The 20,138-nt window shown below is 47.7% G+C and overlaps 1 protein-coding gene across 1 annotated transcript in view; it reads left to right on the forward strand.

Moving 5' to 3' along the window:
• The window catches only part of LOC119978746 (laminin subunit beta-3-like), a 113,918-nt gene that overhangs the window by 34,462 nt on the left and 59,318 nt on the right, over positions 1 to 20,138 (forward strand). The window contains exons 6-12 of the mRNA XM_038820587.1: positions 697 to 882; positions 1,158 to 1,221; positions 5,219 to 5,418; positions 7,029 to 7,149; positions 9,654 to 9,842; positions 12,674 to 12,870; positions 18,635 to 18,743. Of these exons, the coding sequence (XP_038676515.1) occupies positions 697 to 882; positions 1,158 to 1,221; positions 5,219 to 5,418; positions 7,029 to 7,149; positions 9,654 to 9,842; positions 12,674 to 12,870; positions 18,635 to 18,743 (1,066 nt within the window). The remainder of the gene's footprint in view (positions 1 to 696; positions 883 to 1,157; positions 1,222 to 5,218; positions 5,419 to 7,028; positions 7,150 to 9,653; positions 9,843 to 12,673; positions 12,871 to 18,634; positions 18,744 to 20,138) is intronic.

The raw sequence follows: 20,138 nt of genomic DNA on the forward strand, positions 1-20,138 counted from the left end.
CTACAAAGGCAACTGACTCTCACATTTACTCACATTTCTCAGGGTGAGAAGTCACCAACTTGCTCTCCATCCGACAGACATTTTGGTCCAACATCATCGGTTACAAGAAGCTAAAGTGCAAATGTCAGTTGAGTTCGGAATTCAAACTCAGAACTTAAGAAATTCCATCTCTAACATTGCTGCTCTCTCAATTGATCAGAAACACAGAGGAAATATCATTTACAAATGTCCCTGAAAATCCATGTACAATGCTGAAGTACAAAGCAGCGGTTTCTGGTTTCAGTATTCATTGCTTACTTGATAGCAACCAAAGACTTTGACCCTTCTGAATAGTGCCGAAGGAAACATATACATTAATGTCTGACTATTACTCTGATACTATTTCCAATTGTGTCCTGGTCCATTCTACTTGCATTGTGCCCTTGCTGGTCATCATTGATTTGTAATATGCTATGGGCCAATGTCAATACTGTCCCTTCCTTGACCTATGTTGGTCCCTCTTCCTTCACTGACTGAATCAATGCACCCAGTTGCATCTCTTTTTTTAGCCATACTACTTTGAGGTAGGATATTTCAGGGAATGGCTAAGAGTGCAAAACAATGGTCAGACATTATCAACGTGGTAATCTTTACACAAATGCAATCATCTTAACAACTCTGAACTTTTTATGTTTTCTGATCTATTTTTACCTTTAGTCTCCACGGCCGGCAGCCATGACGATTGAGCGCTCCACAGATTTCGGTCAAACCTGGAAACCGTACCAGTATTTTGCTGATGATTGCGCTGCATCCTTCCCTCAAATCCAAACAGGACAACCTCACAGCTTTGATGATGTACGCTGTCAAGTACAGCCCCGGAATCAAGATTCATCAGATGATCAGGTACAGCCACCAGCAAATAGACTGACAATCACAACTCAACATTTTCAACCTATAGTCTCAGAATCACATTGTACTTCCCAACTATCTACATTCTTTTTCATTTGGGAAAACCATGTCTGGTTTATAAGCTGTAACATGTAAATCAGTGAGCGATATAATGTCACGATTATCAGCAATTCTATTTGTTGAATATGTTGCTAAATTACAACCTGTATAAACTAGTACTAATTAAACAAAGCATTTTAACATTCTCTTCTTTCCATTTTTGATTCCAGGTTACATTTAACCCACTCAAGCTGACTGATTATATCAGTGGTACAAAGAGTGACAAGATTAACAGTAAGGCACTTCTTTAACCTAATAAATCCCAATTAGTGTTTATGATCTCTCAACTTTTAAATTAACTCTGAGTTTTTTGATGCTTCCATAAAGAGATACAGTAATCAGAATAATTAAAACTTCTATTTATCAATAGTGAGTTCTTAATCACATGTTTGCATTGGTAGAGAAACTGCTGAATATATCAATAAGCTTCCTGAACAGATATGTATTTCTGATTGAATTTTTTAGATTAGAAAATTGTTTCAAACAATCTTACAGGTTGTTTTCAAGTCGAACTATTGAATCTTTATTACATTGTTCAATGTTGTAGAACTGTTCATTTTCCCTGTTGCTGTTAATGAACCATCAATAACCTTGAGATAATGTAAGGTTAGAGGTTAAATAATTAGGGCCAGGGAACGCAATCTTAGTTTGAAAATCAATCCTTATTTTAATGATATAATTTATGGTTAAATAATAAAACTGATAATGCAAGAAGTATTACGGGCAAGGCAGATGAACTTAGTGCTTGGATTAGTACTTGGAACTATGATGTTGTAGCCCTTACAGAGACCTGGTTGAGGGAAGGACAGGATTGGCAGCTAAACGTTCCAGGATTTAGATGTTTCAGGCGGGATAGAGGAGGATGTAAAAGGGATGGCGGAGTTGCGCTACTGGTTAGGGAGAATATCACAGCTGTACTATGGGAGGACACCTCAGAGGGCAGTGAGGCTATATGGGCAGAGATCAGGAATAAGAAGGGTGCAGTCACAATGTTGGGGGTTTACTACATCCTCCCTGTGTGTGCGTGGGTTTCCTCCGGGTGCTCCGGTTTCCTCCCACAGTCCAAAGATGTGCAGGCTAAGTGGATTGGACATGATAAATTGCCCTTAGTGTCCAAAATTGCCCTTTGTGTTGGGTGGGGTTACTGTGTTATGGGGATAGGGTGGAGGTGTTAACCTTGGGTAGGGTGCTCTTTCCAGGAGCCGGTGCAGACTCGATGGGCCGAATGGCCTCCTTCTGCACTGTAAATTCTATGATTCTATGATTCCCAACAGCCAGCGGGAGATAGAGGAGCAGATAGGTCGACAGATTTTGGAAAAGAGTAAAAACAACAGGGTTGTTGTAATGGGAGACTTCAACTTCCCCAATATTGACTAGGACTCACTTAGTGCGAGGGGATTAAACGGGGCAGAGTTTGTAAGGAGCATCCAGGAGGGCTTCTTAAAACAATATGTAGACAGTCCAACTAGGGAAGGGGGTATACTGGACCTGGTATTGGGGAATGAGCCGGCCAGGTGGTAGAAGTTTCAGTAGGGGAGCATTTCGGGAACAGTGACCACAATTCAGTAAGTTTTAAAGTGATGGTGGACAAGGATAAGAGTGGTCCTCGGGTGAATGTGCTAAATTGGGGGAAGGCTAATTATATCAATATTAGGCAGGAACTGAAGAACCTAGATTGGGGGCAAATGTTTGAGGGTAAAGCAACAGCTGACATGTGGGAGGCTTTCAAGTGTCAGTTGAAAGGAATTCAGGAGCGGCATGTTCCTGTGAGGAAGAAGGATAAATGTGGCAAATTTCGGGAGCCTTGCATAACGAGAGATATTGTAGGCCTCGTCAAAAACAAAAAGGAGGCATTTGTCAGGGCTAGAAGGCTAGGGACAGATGAAGCCTGTGTGGAATACAAGGAAAGTAGGAAAGAACTTAAGCAAGGAGTCAGGAAGGCTAGAAGGGGTCACGAAAGTCATTGGCAAATAGGGTTAAGGAAAATCTCAAGGCTTTTTACACGTACGTAAAAAGCAAGAGGGTAGCCAGGGAAAGGGTTGGCCCACTGAAGGATAGACAAGGGAATTTATGTGTGGAGCCAGAGGAAATGGGTGAGGTACGAAATTAATACTTTGCATCAGTATTTACCAAAGAGAAGGAATTGGTGGATGTTGAGTCTGGAGAAGGGTGTGTAGATAGCCTGGGTCACATTGAGATCCAAAAGACGAGGTGTTGGGCGTCTTGAAAAATATTAAGGTAGATAAGTCCCCAGGGCCTGATGGGATCTACCCCAGAATACTGAAGGAGTCAAGAGAGGAAATTGCTGAGGCCTTGACAGAAATCTTTGGATCCTCACTGTCTTCAGGTGATGTCACGGACTGGAGAATAGCCAATGTTGTTCCTTTGTTTAAGAAGGGTAGCAAGGATACGTCAGTGGGAGGAAAATTACTGGAGAGAATTCTTCGAGACAGGATCTACTCCCATTTGGAAGCAAATGGACGTATTAGTGAGAAGCAGCATGGTTTTGTGAAGGGGAGGTCGTGTCTCACTAAGTTGATAGACTTTTTCGAAGAGGTCACAAAGATGATTGATGCAGGTAGGGTAGTGGATGTTGTCCAAATGGATTTCAGTAAGGCCTTTGACAAGGTCCCTCATGGTAGACTGGTACAAAAGGTGAAGTCACACGGGATCAGGGGTGAGCTGGCAAGGTGGATACAGAACTGGCTAGGTCATAGAAGGCAGAGAGTAGCAATGGAAGGGTGCTTTTCTAATTGGAGAGCTGTGACTAGTGGTGTTCCGCAGGGATCAGTGCTGGGACCTTTGCTGTTCGTAGTATATATAAATGATTTGGAGGAAAATGTAACTGGCCTGATTAGTAAGTTTGCAGACGACACAAAGGTAGGTGGAATTGCGGATAGCGATGAGGACTGTCAGAGGATACAGCAGGATTTAGATCGTTTGGAGACTTGGGCGGAGAGATGGCAGATGGAGTTTAATCTGGACAAATGTGAGATAATGCATTTTGGAAGGTCTAATGCAGGTAGGGAATATACAGTGGATGGTAGAACCCTCAAGAGTATTGAAAATCAGAGAGATCTAGGTGTACAGGTCCACAGGTCACTGAAAGGGGGAACACAGGTGGAGAAGGTAGTCAAGAAGGCATACGGCATGCTTGCCTTCATTGGCCGGGGCATTGAGTATAAGAATTGTCAAGTCATGTTGCAGCTGTATAGAACCTTAGTTAGGCCACACTTGGAGTACAGTGTTCAATTCTGGTCGCCACACTACCAGAGGATGTGGAGGCTTTAGAGAGGGTGCAGAAAAGATTTACCAGGATGTTGCCTGGTATGGAGGGCATTAGCTACGAGTAGCGGTTGAATAAACTTGGTTTGTTCTCGCTGGAACGACGGAGATTGAGGGGCGACCTGACAGAGGTCTACAAAATTATGAGGGGCATAGACAGGGTGGATATTCAGAGGCTTTTCCCCAGGGTAGAGGGTTCAATTACTAGAGGGCATAAGTTTAAGGTGCGAGGGGCAAAGTTTAGAGGAGATGTACGAGGCAAGTTTTTTACACAGAGGGTAGTGGGTGCCTGAAACTCGCTGACGGAGAAGGTGGTGGAAGCAGGGACGATAGTGACATTTAAGGGGCATCTTGACAAATACATGAATAGGATGGGAATAGAGGGATATGGACCCAGGAAGTGCAGAAGATTGTAGTTTAGTCGGGCAGCATGGTCGGCACGGGCTTGGGGGGCCGAAGGGCCTGTTCCTGTGCTGTACTTTTCATTGTTCTTTTGTTCCTTAATGGGAATTTGAAAAGTGAAAAAGAATTGCCTGGACGATCGGCTGCCAGATGCATAATAGAGGTACCCCAGTGACACCAATCACAGGAGAGTGAAATGATAGTTTAACCCGGAACACAATGGCAGTTATCACCATGAATGTGAATCAAATGAACTTATAATGGAAAATGTTGACACCCAAATGATAACAGGAAAGTGTACACCGGACGTGCATGTAGACATATTGTAGATAAGTTCTGTTTGTTTACTCGGTGTGAGGGGTGTGTATATTCTGCTTAAATGCCTCACCCTATTGCCTTGATACTTCAAAAATTGCAAAAAGACTATTATTCAATAATAAATCATGCTCACTGTCGTGTATTCTTATAGTTTAATCATATCCAGGAGAATCACAAGATCATGGTTTTATTTTAAATAAATAAAATTTGTCCTCTCTGTCCTTAGACATAGCACCATTTACAAACCTGAGGATTAATTTTATCAAACCATACAAACCAACTTTATCCCATGAGCTTCATAATGTCAATCAGTTCTATGCTGTCTATGACATGAACTTTCAAGGCAGCTGTTTCTGTAATGGACATGCTTCTACTTGCAACTCGGAAGATAACTCTGTGGAAACCCCCCAAGGAGCAATAAAAATGGTGAGAATCCCATTATTATTCCGTGGTCTTATTTCAAGATACTGCTGAAAAAAGCTACAGACTAACAATCTTTATTGTACACCTTTGCATACTTTGTCTAAAGCACTGGCTACTACCCTGCCTTCATGTACAAAACAATTTGATTGGATGTTATTTCAGAATATGGTTCACAAACTGTGGAAATTGAAAGGAAATTCACAGAGATGCATTAATAAGATCAAGAGAAAAATTGTACAAGAGAAGAAATATGAAACCCAATTCCACCTAGAATACCAAATGCTGGAAAATCTCAGCAGGTCTGGCAGCATCTGTAGGGAGAAAAACGAGCTAACGTTTCGAGTCCGATGACTCTTTGTCAAAGCTTTGTCTGCCTAGAATACCATGTACTAATTTGCAACTTATGAAAAGAGCAATGTTGTTTCCTAAGGCTCACTTCCAGCTCAGCGTACAGCCCTTTCCTTGTCACTAAAGCCTCTTGGGCTATTGAAGAGACCATTAGAAATGAAAATTGAAGAATACAGTGGAAATTCAAGTCTTCCACACTGTTAACAATCAGGACCAATTGGAGAACTATCTAGGGAGTAAAAATAATTTCAAGACAGAATTCCCATTTTCTTTCATTCTCAAAGTAAGAAATGCCACTAACTCAGTAGTTCAGGGATTTCAGATTGCATTGAGGAAAAATTACACTGATAGAAATTGTAAGCATATCCTGATGAGATATCTGGGGCGGGATTCTCCGACCCCCGCCCCCACCAGTTGCAGAATTCTCCGGCGCTGGGGTTTTGGCAGGGGCGGGAATCATGCCATGCTGGTCGGCGGCCGCTTGTAGCGGCCCTGCCCCGCCCCGGCGATTCTCCAGCCCGCGATGGTGCCCCCAGAAGGTGCCCCCACAGTGGCCTGGCCCACGATCAGGGCCCACCGATCTGCGGGCAGGCCTGTGCCGTGGGGGCACTCTTTCCCTCCACACCGGCTGCTGTGGACCTCCGCCATGGCCGGTGTGGAGACGAATCCCCCCTGCGCATGTGCTGGGATGATGCCAGCACGCCCTGGCGCTCCTGCGCATGCGGCAACTTGCGCCAGCCGGCAGAGGCCCTTGGCTGCCGGTTGGCACGGCGCCACCCCCACCGGCGCCGACCTAGCCCCTGAAGGTGCGGAGGTGTGGTGTTTCACGCCACTCCTCAGCACCTGGACCTGATTTTTGTTCCATGTATGAGAATGGCCCAAAATAGAACATGATTCAAATCAAAATAAACATTTCGGTGCACCACTTTCTGGGTGGAATTCACCAGCATTTCCTGCTCGTGAGATCTTCCAGTCCTGACAAAGTTGACCCACAGAACGGACAAGGAATGTAAATTGCCAACAACTTTGGCTGGACCGATAGATCCTGCTGCCAACCATTGGCAAGGTGCCTCTGCTGTGGGAAAACCTACCATGGGGTGGGTGAATTCTCCCCATGAGTATTTATTGTAATGCAGTTTAAATGCTTTCAAATAATGGAAAGACCTGCACAGATGCCCACTACAGATTGTTCAGAATTTGATCTCTGCTGCTTGTATGTATTTTTATAGTTGTGTTGTCAATAACTCACAGTCCATTTCTTTTAGATTCAAGAACAATGTGTCTGTAAGCACAATACTGCAGGTAAAAATTGTGAGGTGTGTGCAAGCTTCTATAATGACCAACCTTGGAAGCCAGCTGATGATTACAACACCAACCAGTGTAAAAGTGAGTAATTAGCTCAACTCTTTCTGTGACCACAGGAAGAATTTCCAGGATTTAGAGGAGGGTAGCAATAATATGGATTTCCGACATCCCATTAGGAAATAGTATTTTAGATGGGCTAGAAGATTGCCAAGCATTCATCGTTCATTGCCAATAATTAGTACTGGGCTAGACTTTAATGGGTCTAATATTTGACTATAGGGGTGGGGGCTGCATGGTAATTAGAGGATGGAGGCACTGTCCTGTCTCACCCACCCTCCCACTCAACATCTGGTCCTATGCCTAATAAATTACTCCTCTCACCAATGTGTTAACACCCTTTATATCCCTTTTTAGGCGTAATATTATAATTTCTTACTCCTGATGTGAATATTCAGGCAATTGCTCCTGCATCTACAACTAACAGAATCAAGGAATGGAATATCTTCCTATTTAATTCCCAGATGCTTAGCGAACAGTTTTATAAAATGTTCACTTATAAACTCCAGTTATATATCAGTTACATGTGGGGCTGGATTCTCCGCCCTGCTTCAACCCTCTGGCTTCAATTCTCCGTTACGCCGGCTGGTCAATGAGGTTTCCTATTGTGGGGCAGCCCCATGCCGTCGGGAAACTTCATGTGCCGACAAAACGGAGAATCACGGCGGAGAATCCCGCCCATGCTATATTTCAATAATTTTGCACTGGAATTAACACCCCTGTCAGCATCAACGGAGCCGAGGTAGAGATGGTTAGCAGTTTCAAATTCCTGGGGGTGCACATCACCAAAAATCTGTCCTGGTCCACTCACATCGACGCTATCACCAAGAAAGCACAACAGCGCCTATACTTCCTCAGGAAACTAAGGAAATTCGGCATGTCCACATTAACCCTTACCAACTTTTACAGATGCACTATAGAAAGCATCCTATCGGGCTGCAGCACAGCCTGGTATGGCAACTGCTCGGCCAAGGACCACAAGGAACTTCAGAGAGTCGTGAATACCGCCCAGTCCATCACACGAACCTGCCTCCCATCCATTGATTCCATCTACACCTCCCGCTGCCAGGGGAAAGCGGGCAGCATAATCAAGGATCCCTCCCACCCGGCTTACTCACTTTTCCAACTTCTTCCATCGGGCAGGAGATTCAGAAGTCTGAGAACACGCACAGACAGACTCAAAAACAGCTTCTTCCCCACTGTCACCAGACTCCTAAATGACCCTCTTATCGACTGACCTCATTAACGCTGCACCCTGATGCTTCAGCCGATGCCAATGCTTATGTAGTTACATTGTATATCTTGTGTTTCCCTATTATGTATTCTCATGTATTTTCTTGAATTTTGTTTAATTCCCTTTTCTTCCATGTACTGAATGATCTGTTGAGCTGCTTGCAGAAAAATACTTTTCACTGTACCTCGGTACACGTGACAATAAACAAATCCAATCCAATCCAAAAACGCCACATCCTGGTGATAACAGTCCTTATTATTCAAATAGAACAGCAGGTAGGGCAGCACGGTAGCACAAGTGGATAGCACTGTGGCTTCACAGCGCCAGGGTCCCAGGTTCGATTCCCCTCTGGGTCACTGACTGTGTGGAGTCTGGACGTTCGCCCCGTGTCTGCGTGGGTTTCCTCCGGGTGCTCCGGTTTCCTCCACAGTCCAAAGACGTGCAGGTTAGGTGGATTGGCCATGCTAAATTGCCCTTAGTGACCAAAAAAGGTTAGGAGGGGTTGTTGGGTTACAGGGATAGGGTGGAAGTGAAGGCTTAGGTGGGTCGGTGCAGACTCGATGGGCTGAATGGCCTCCTTCTAGAACATAGAACACAATAATAATAATCGCTTATTGTCACAAGTAGGCTTTAATGAAGTTACTGTGAAAAGCCCCTAGTTACCAAATTCAAGCGCCTGTTCAGGGGGGCCGTTACGGGAATTGAACCCGCACTGCTGGTCTTGTTCTGCATTACAAGCCAGCTGTTTAGCCCAGTGTGCTAAACTAGCCCCTCCAGCACATCAGAACATACATAGAACATAGAACATACAGTGCAGAAGGAGGCCATTCGGCCCATCGAGTCTGCACCAACCCACTTAAGCCCTCACTTCCACCCTATCCCCATAACCCAATAACCTCTCCTAACCTTTTTTGGTCACAAAGGGCAATTTATCATGGCCAATCCACCTAATCTGCACATCTTTGGACTGTGGGAGGAAACCGGAGCACCCGGAGGAAACCCATGCAGTCACGGGGAGAACGTGCAGACTCCACACAGACAGTGACCCAGCGAGGAATCGAACCTGGGACCCTGGCGCTGTGAAGCCACAGTATGTTCTGCACTGTATGTTCTATGTTCTATGTTCAGGATACTGGCAGGGCCTTAGATCAGAGTTTGGGTTTCTAGGCATGTTGTCACAGCACCGTATTTTCCTGGTTATGGAGATGGAAGTGCTCTGTTTAAATCTTGGTGTATTTAGGTAATGAATGGATGCAGCTTTTAGCGAAAATTTGCTTCTCGCTTTCTCCTGCAGAATGCAACTGTAACAATCACTCCCAGAAGTGTCGCTTCGACCCTGAGGTACACCGAGACAGTGGAGGAATCAGTGGTGGAGTCTGTGAGGACTGTGAGCACAACACAATAGGAAGCAACTGTGATAAATGCAAACCCTCTTTCTACCGCAGGCCAGGACGCGATATCACAGCAATCGACGCCTGCGTTGGTAAGTGAATTCCACACCGTATCAAAATCAGTGTTAGCAAAGAGAACATTCTAGATCAACATATTGCTCTCAAACTTTCAATTTACTGCAATTTTGATGACACCCCAAGCCTTTACATTGACTTAACTTGGGTCACAGATCAAGTGGTATCAAACCCAGCACTAACTGTTAATAAATGAAGAGTCACATTTACATGAAACAGGAAGGTCTATTTGTGGTCTAAATTTTAGAAATTTCCAGTCTCTCCCAGAATTTGCGATTTAAAAGCAGAGATGGCGTGAATGACAGGTGTGGAAAATAGAAACAAAAAGCTTGTGGTGGGGAAACTAATGGAGAAGATTCTGATGGAGAGAATCTATCTCCACTTGGAGAGGCAATGTTTGATCAGGAATAGTAAGAAGTCTTACAACACCAGGTTAAAGTCCAACAGGTTAGTTTTGAATCACTAGCTTTCGGAGCACAGCTCCTTCCTCAGGTGAGCTAGTGATTCGAAACAAACCTGTTGGACTTTAACCTAGTGTTGTAAGATTTCCTACTGTGCCCACCCCAGTCCAACGCCGGCATCTCCACATCATGATCAGGAATAATCAGCATGGCTTTGTCAGAGGGAGGTCATGCCTAACAAATTTGATTGAATTTTTAGAGCACGTGACCAGGTGTGTAGATGAGGGTAGTGCAGTTGATGTAGTTTACATGGATTCCAGCAAAGCCTTTGACAAGGTCCCTCATGGAGATTTATAAAGAAGGCAAATGCATATGGGATACAGGGGAACTTGATAAGGTGGATTCAAAACTGGGTGAGTTGTAGGAAACAGAGTGATGACAGACGGCTGCTTTAGTGACTGGAAGCCAGTGTCCAGAGGCGTACCACAGGGATCTGTGCTGGGCCCCCTATTATTCATAATTTATATAAATGACATAGATGACTATGTGGGGGGTCGGATCAGTAAGTTTGCGGATGACACAAAGACTGGCCGGGTGGTTATCAGTGAGGCTGAGCCTTGGGTTACAGGAAGATATAGACGGGGGGCGGGATTCTCCGACCCCCGCTGGGTGGGAGAATCGCTGGGGGTCGGCGTGAATCCCCCTCCCCCCCCCCCCCCCCGCCGTCCTCCCAATTCTCCCGCCCCCCCAGAAACCAGCCCGCCGTGAGTCGTGCCGCCCGCCTCAGAGAATGGTGGGGTCCGGCGCAACTCAATGGGCGCAGGGGCCACCCGAATTCTCCGGCCCGCAATGGGCCGAAGACCCGCGCGTTCTATGCCGGGTCCGCCGGCGTAAATCAGAGTAGGTCCCTTACCAGCAGGACTTGGCGGCACGGGCGGGCTCCGGGGTCCCTGGGGGGTTGCGGGGGGATCTGGCCCCGGGAGGTGCCCCCAGGGTGGCCTGGCCTGCGGTCAGGGCCCACCGATCCGCGGGCGGGCCTGTTCCGCGGGGGCACTCTATTACTCCGCATCGGCCATTGTGGTCCTCCGCGATGGCCGATGTCGAGACGAACCCTCCCGCGCATGCGCGGGGCTGGCGTTCCCGTGCATGCACCGACTCGCGCCGGCCGGTGGAGGCCCTTTGGTGCCGGTTGGCGTGGCGTCAAGCCCCTATCCCGCTGGATGGCAGGGCGCCAACCACTCTGGGGCGAGCCTAGCCCCTGAAGGTGCGGAGAATTCCGTACCTTTGGGGCAGCCCGATGCCGGAGTGGTTCACGCCACTCCGTCCCGCCAGGACACCCCGCCCCGCCGGGTACGGGAGAATCCTGCCCGGGATGGTCAAATCGGCAGAAAAGTAGCAGGTGAAAATTAATCCTGAAAAGTGGACGTGTTACACTTTGGAAGGAGCAATTTGACAAGGAAATATTCTATGAATGGCCTGACACTGGGAAGTCCTGAGGAACAAAGGGACCTTGGCATGTTTGTAAATAGATCTCTGAAGGCAGAAGGGCAGGTTAATAGGCTGGTGAAAAAGGCATAGGGGACATTTGCTTTAATCAATCGGGGTATCGATTACAAAAGCAGGGAGGTCATGTTGGAGTTGTATAGAATATTGGAGTACTGGGTGCAGTTCTGGTCGCCACATTATAGGAGGGGTGTGAGTGCACTGGAGGGGGTGCAGAGGCGATTCACCAGGATGTTGCCTGGGATGGAACATTTCAGCTATGAAGAGAGATTGGATAGGCTTGGGTTGTTTCGTTGGAGCAGAGAAAACCGAGGGGGGACTTGATCGAGGTGGACAAGATTATGAGGGGCATGGACAGGGTGGATAGGGAACAGCTGTTCCCCTTAGTTGAAGGGTTGGTTGCGAGGGGGACACAGGTTCAAGGTGAGGGGCGGGAAGTTTAGGGGGGATTTGAGGAAAACCATTTTTACCCAGAGGGTGGTGAAGGTCTGGAATGCACTGCCTGGGAGGGTGGTAGAGGCAGGTTGCCTCACATCCTTTAAGAAGTACCCGGATGAGTATATGGCATGTCATAACATTCAAGGCTATGGGCCAAGTGCTGGCAAATGGGATTAGGATTGTCAGGTCAGGGCCCTTCATGCGGTGGTACAGACTCGGTGGGCTGAAGGGCCTTTTCTGCACTGTATTTTTCTGTGATTCTGAGAATGGACAGGATTGTCCAGCCCTTTTCCCAAAAATGACACCCACTTCTTGGTATCAAATATAATGTTGTAAATGTAAATGAGACAGGCTGTGAAAGAACCCTCCCCCTCCCCCCAGATCTCCCTCCGCTCTCCACCCGTGCCATGTTTCATGCCCAGCATGAACTAGAAAGAGCCAGCCCATTAGTTGAGGAATCAGAATATTCTCAGGGTACAACTGTAAGTATTTGGTTTATTTTTCAGAATGCTCATGCAATGGATTGGGGTCCCAACATGATGGCGGCTGTAATCCCATCACCGGCCAGTGTAATTGTCTACCAAATGTGATCGGCTCAAACTGTGACAGGTGCGCTGAGGGCTACTGGAACTTGAAAAGAGGAATTGGCTGTGAGCCTTGTCGCTGTGATTCCAGAAACTCTTACAGCCAGCACTGTGATGCGGTACGGTACAACTCACTATTGTGTTCTTTGTCTCGCAATGAATCTACAGAACTGTTGGTTACTTAGCCAGAACCATGATTTATTAATGTACACATGGGAAGGTAATGATCAGATACCAAGCAAGTTATCAGAGAGTTACATTACACTCTCCTGGGACTATCCTTATGCCCGACTGTCCTCATGTACGCCTTATAACTGTCTGGCAATAGCCGGATATGGCCTGACTTACATCTGATGCCACCTGTTGGTGGGAGGCCACACTGCTGAGTACATGTAATATTATCTACAGGCATATCACCAAATCCCCCTTCCTCAGGAGATATTGATGTTTGTGTACAAACAATGGGCGGGATTCTCCCCTACCCGGCGGGGCGGGGGGTCACGGCGGCATGGAGTGGCGCCAACCACTCCGGCATCGGGCCTCCCCAAAGGTGCGGATTCCTCAATTCAGAGCTGGTCTGCACCCTGTGCTCGGAGCTGGTCTGCACCCTGTGCTCGGAGCTGGCCTGCACCCTGTGCTTGGAGCTGGTCTGCACCCTGTGATCGGAGCTGGTCTGCACCCTGTGCTTGGAGCTGGTCTGCACCCTGTGCTCGGAGCTGGTCTGCACCCTGTGCTCGGAGCTGGTCTGCACCCTGTGCTCGGAGCTGGTCTGCACCCTGTGCTCGGAGCTGGTCTGCACCCTGTGCTCGGAGCTGGTCTGCACCCTGGGCTCGGAGCTGGTCTGCACCCTGTGCTTGGAGCTGGTCTGCACCCTGTGCTCGGAGCTGGTCTGCACCCTGTGCTCGGAGCTGGTCTGCACCCTGTGCTCGGAGCTGGTCTGCACCCTGTGCTCGGAGCTGGTCTGCACCCTGTGCTGGGTGCTGGTCTGCACCCTGTGCTTGGGGCTGGTCTGCACCCTGTGCTCGGAGCTGGTCTGCACCCTGTGCTGGGTGCTGGTCTGCACCCTGTGCTTGGGGCTGGTCTGCACCCTGTGCTCGGAGCTGGTCTGCACCCTGTGCTTGGAGCTGGTCTGCACCCTGTGCTTGGAGCTGGTCTGCACCCTGTGCTCGGAGCTGGTCTGCACCCTGTGCTTGGAGCTGGTCTGCACCCTGTGCTGGGTGCTGGTCTGCACCCTGTGCTGGGTGCTGGTCTGCACCCTGTGCTTGGAGCTGGTCTGCACCCTGTGCTCGGAGCTGGTCTGCACCCTGGGCTCGGAGCTGGTCTGCCCCCTGTGCTGGGTGCTGGTCTGCACCCTGTGCTGGGTGCTGGTCTGCACCCTGTGCTTGGAGCTGGTCTGCACCCTGTGCTCGGAGCTGGTCTGCACCCTGGGCTCGGAGCTGGTCTGCACCTTGTGCTCGGAGCTGGTCTGCACCCTGGGCTCGGAGCTGGTCTGCACCCTGTGCTGGGTGCTGGTCTGCACCCTGTGCTGGGTGCTGGTCTGCACCCTGTGCTTGGAGCTGGTCTGCACCCTGTGCTCGGAGCTGGTCTGCACCCTGTGCTGGGTGCTGGTCTGCACCCTGTGCTGGGTGCTGGTCTGCACCCTGTGCTTGGAGCTGGTCTGCACCCTGTGCTGGGTGCTGGTCTGCACCCTGGGCTCGGAGCTGGTCTGCACCTTGTGCTCGGAGCTGGTCTGCACCCTGGGCTCGGAGCTGGTCTGCACCCTGTGCTCGGAGCTGGTCTGCACCCTGTGCTCGGAGCTGGTCTGCACCCTGTGCTTGGAGCTGGTCTGCACCTTGTGCTCGGAGCTGGTCTGCACCCTGGGCTCGGAGCTGGTCTGCACCCTGTGCTCGGAGCTGGTCTGCACCCTGGGCTCGGAGCTGGTCTGCACCCTGTGCTGGGTGCTGGTCTGCACCCTGGGCTCGGAGCTGGTCTGCACCCTGTGCTCGGAGCTGGTCTGCACCCTGTGCTTGGAGCTGGTCTGCACCCTGTGCTCGGAGGTCTGCGGATGCTCAGGTGGAACCTGAGGCTCTGGCATGCCATCATGGGATTGTGTGGCCATGCCCAATTCTGCACCCTCCATTGGAGGTTGGAGCGCCTCGCTCTCTGGTGCCTCGGTGGAAGTCATATCTACGAAAACAGGTGCTGTCCCTTCTTGGCTTACTGGAGCAACGCTCAATGGCTCCTCATCACTGGAAATGAGGATGCAATCACTCTCTGGCCCTGACGATCCAGACGATGGGCCATCCTGGTCTTGCTCGAGTAGATGCATCGAGCTGCATAGCGATATAGTCATCAGCTCCTCTAATTCATCGTCCGGTGGAGTTGTCTCGAGGATCAGGGAGTCGACTACCGGAACCATTTCAGAGACCTGAAATGATTCACAAAGTGCCCCTGGAGCAAGCTTCTCTAAGATTGTTACAATGTCGTCTGGTACTGGCTTGTTCAAGAGCTGTTCCTCCGAGGTATCAGCCACTGCTATCTCACTTTTTATTTTGGAGTGCGCCATCTCAGAGCTCTTGCCCTTCTCAGTGTCGTGCGCCGTCTGGGCATCCCCTGTGACCACCTCACCATACGAACATTTCATATCTGTCTTCATCGGCTCACCGTCCACACCTTCGCTTTCCACTTCATCTTCGAGGTCAGCGTATAAATCTTTTTAGTATTCATTATCGGAGTCAGCATCGTCTGCAATGATTTCTCCTGTAAAATACAACATTGCACACGGAATTATGTGTTCACGCTCTTATTTAACATTCTACGCTGTGGAACCTCAGGAGGACTGAAGAAATTGAAGAGTGAGTTATTTGGTACAGCTTTTGTAACTGTTCTGCGAATACTTTCAAGCTTTGTGCCTTGGCTTAATTTTAATTGTTTTCAACGTGACTTTTTTTCCTTTCTTCCAGTTGATCTAGCAGCCTGTGCATCCCATGATTTCTAGTTCATCAAAGAAGGAAGATTCAAGCTTGTCAGGCCGTGAATCCATCTGGTGTAGAATCATAGAATCATAGAATTTACAGTGCAGAAGGAGGCTGTACTTTTGTCATCACCTCATTTGTAAAATGCTCATTAAGCTAGAACCTAAACCCCAGAGTGAAGCTCCCAGGCGTCTGATGCTCTGAACATTTAACATTCACATCTTATAGATGCTTTAATACGGGCTCATCATGCTCCTGTATCATGCCACTGAGCAGATGCACCTTCTTGAAGACTGTTAACCAGAATTGCGGAATGCTCTTTGGCTCTTCCAGCTCTTTGTCTGATTTGTCATCCTCCACCTGGATTTCTGCTGAATCCTCATCGAATGACTGCACTATGATATCTTGTAGGGATTTGTAGTATTCAGCTGGCCACCCACCGTCTGGGACATACAGTTGCTCAATTTAGTTCAGGGATTCACATGCATCCTCTCCGATGATGGACTCAATTTTTATGTCTACAATATAAAACAGTAACATGTACGTTGTGTCGTACATGCAAAGGTCAAGTTCACACTTGCCGAACGTCTCCATCTTTTTTGTACCGTAGTGAACCGCCAGTCCGGCCAATCAATGACTTTCAGCTACGTGTTCAGCTTGTGCAAAGTAGACTGACTGAGGGGTGGGCCCTCATTCCAATGTCCAGGTTCCAGCGTAATAATGAGTTAATTAGGAGCACCATCATTTTCTATCCGGTTTGGATGGTTTCTGGCGAATTCTTACTTGTTTCGTTCTTTTCTGAAATTATATCTTCATCTTTTTGGATTGGACTCTTCTGGTCCTTGGTTGCAATGAGATTGATTAAAAAAACTGTTCGTCCGGAGGCATCTCATCAACGGCATTTACTGATCTTATTTGGTCCACTGTAGGATGCAAAAAACACTGTTTTGCAAAATGCCCAACATGGCTGCACTTGGAACAGACTTTTCCAAAGGTCGGTCATTGCCGTGGGCCATGTCGATTGCCACATTTTTGGCATAAGGTGGCGGCTCCTGTCGGCGACTTAAAATGGCCACCCGCACTGAGACCATGGGCTGGATTCTCCGGTCGGAAATGCCGAAATCGCGCTCGGTGACGGGCCAGAGAATCCAAATTCCCGACAGGATCGGGGCAGCGCCACTTCCGCGATGGTCCGTCCACTCTAAAGAGGTGTACTCGCAGAGCCATTGCCTGAGGCCAGCACCCACATGCACCGCCCCCGACCGGCTGAGTTCGCGACGGCATGGGGCACGCATGGTCTCACCCGTCAGGAACTCGGGGTGGCGGCTGGGGACTCAGTCCAGCGCCACCACAGTCGTGGGGGGGGGGGAGGAACTGCTCCGCAGGCAGGGGCGGACATGTTCGGGGCTGGGGGCACTGTGGTGCGGCGGTCGGGCGGTGCGGGGTGCGCGCACTGGCCTCGATGTGGACTATTCTGCGGGCCGGGTCCGCGAGTGGTATCCGCCATGTAGCACGGTGCGGCCGCTGCAGGCCACCGCCATGTGCATGCGCGGCCACGGACCTGGCAATTCTCCAGCTCGCTGCCAGCATGCTCGCCCCCAGCAAAACGGGGAATCGATGCCATTTTGCGGCAGTTGTTCCCACGTCGGCGTGGGGACATAGTCTCCAAATTGGAGAATCCAGCCCCACGTTTCTTTATGACGTACGTCATAGCGCTAATGGCACTGGTATCTTCCTCTATGTTGCCGCCAAAATTCTTCCAGCTGAGTATCACCATACGGACCACTAAAAATGCAGCTAACTATTCCAATTAAAGATGTGCTTAAATTGAGCAGCATTCTGTCTCATTCCTGTTGTTAATTAATTTATTGTCTTTTTTATTATTCATTCGTACGATATGGGTGCCAGTGCAAGGCCAGCATCTATTGAGTGTGGAATTGCACTAAAAAGAAGTTGCTCTCTGCCGCTTTCTTTTTGTGGGTTTACAGATTTGGCTGGTATTATATTTCCAGGCAGAGGAAAGTAAAGCATGATCTTAAACCCAAGGTTTCATAGCGCATTTCATATCGAAGTTGTTTCTCTTCCTGAACATAGTGTTGCACTGAGACAGACTTTCATCTGTTCCCAGAGCTACTTATTCCTGGAACAGCTTGTCACCAGAGGCTTATAACTTGAGGAATCCACTCTGCACCAAGCATGACAGACTAGGAATCTCTCCCACTCTTACTGCCTCTCATTGACGTGCAGTGAAAGGATTTGGCAGGTTGATACTTTTGGCTGCATTAAAAACGCACCTTCTTTGACCATCAAGTCCTTGGGTTGGACTTGAACCCTGGGTTTCTAGCTCAGTGGAAGGGACCCTACCCACTGGGTCAAAAAGCCTCCTGCAGATTGAAGTATTGATATACAATTAGTATAGATGTAAAGCTATGAAATGTAAATTACACCAATATATTTCCCGAAAATATGTTTAGATATTTGATTGACAAAATAGATGATTCATACTCTGGTATAATTTGTACCCAGTTTTTAGAGGGATATGGAGGGTACTATGCAAGTGTGATTCAATTAAGCATAAACAACAACTAGCATTTACATACCACATTTCACATAGTCAAACATCCCAGGGGTTTCACAGGACACTTACCCAACAAAATGTGATACCTTTAGATGACGACTATGGGCTTGTGTCCTCACAAGGTGTGTTCAAGTCTACAGATTTGTTCTTGGGATTGAGAACAACATCTTTATCTTGGATGATCTTTCAGAACATCTTGCTAATATGTTAAATGCCATCCTACACACAATGCTTACAGTATGTCTTCAGGACAGCCCTGCCTGAAATACCAAGAAAAATCATGTTTTGAGGGCTTCTCACCCAAGCTCGATGTAAGAGAGTACTGATACGTTACTATCTTGTTGTGACCAGGTGACAGGACAGTGCCCTTGCAGGAACACAAACATTGGAAGAACATGCGGCAGTACACATTTACAAGAATGTCCAGATAACTACTACAGTTTTGGTACAGAATGCATAGGTAAGTATCCCAAACCTTAAATTACTGTTTCACGAAAAATACATATATTTTCTCTGATTGAAACATCTGAGTATTTTTCTGTCTAACTGACCTGCTGTCTTAGATTCTACTGAATTCCTGTAGATTTTTGAATCAGGCATTGTTCCTTTTATCCATAATGTTATGGAACCTCAATTGCGAACAATGGGATGTTATATATTAATTGAATCAAATACCTCAGCCCATAATCTCATTCCATTTCTTAGCTTTTGACCCATAGTGGGAATAGAACATAGAACCATAGGAAAACTACAGCACAGGAAGAGGCCATTCAACCCATCATGTCTGTGCCAGCCAGAAAAACAGAAGAAAGTTGATTGTTCATTTAATCCCATTTTCCAGCACCTAGTCCATAACCTTGTAGGCTATCACACTAAACATACACATATAAGAACATAAGAACACAAGAACTAGGAGCAGGAGTAGGCCATCTGGCCCCTCGAGCCTGCTCCACCATTCAATTAGATCATGGCTGATCTTTTGTGGACTCAGCTCCACTTTCCGGCCCGAACACCATAACCCTTAATCCCTTTATTCTTCAAAAAACTATCTATCTTTATCTTAAAAACATTTAATGAAGGAGCCTCTACTGCTTCACTGGGCAAGGAATTCCATAGATTCACAACCCTTTGGGTGAAGAAGTTCCTCCTAAACTCAATCCTAAATCTACTTCCCCTTATTTTGAGGCTATGCCCCCTAGTTCTGCTTTCACCCGCCAGTGGAAACACCTGCCCACATCGATCCTATCTATTCCCTTCATAATTTTAAATGTTTCTATAAGATCCCCCCTCATCCTTCTAAATTCCAACGAGTACAGTCCCAGTCTACTCAACCTCTCCTCGTAATCCAACCCCTTCAGCTCTGGGATTAACCTAGTGAATCTCCTCTGCACACCCTCCAGTGCCAGTACGTCCTTTCTCAAGTAAGGAGACCAAAACTGAACACAGTACTCCAGGTGTGGCCTCATTAACACCTTATACAATTGCAGCATAACCTCCCTAGTCTTAAACTCCACCCTCTAGCAATGAAGGACAAAATTCCATTTGCCTTCTCAATCACCTGTTGCACCTGTAAACCAACTTTTTGTGACTCATGCACTAGCACACCCAGGTCTCTCTGCACAGCAGCATGCTTTAATATTTTATCATTTAAATAATAATCCCGTTTGCTATTATTCCTTCCAAAATGGATAGCCTCACATTTGTCAACATTGTATTCCATCTGCCAGACCATAGCCCATTCACTTAACCTATCCAAATCCCTCTGCAGACTTCCAGTATCCTCTGCACTTTTCGCTTTACTACTCATCTTAGTGTCATCTGCAAACCAATCCTCTATCCATGCTACTACTTTACC

Source organism: Scyliorhinus canicula, chromosome 15 (assembly GCF_902713615.1).
Source record: "Scyliorhinus canicula chromosome 15, sScyCan1.1, whole genome shotgun sequence".
In the NCBI taxonomy this organism is placed as follows: Eukaryota; Metazoa; Chordata; class Chondrichthyes; order Carcharhiniformes; family Scyliorhinidae; genus Scyliorhinus; species Scyliorhinus canicula.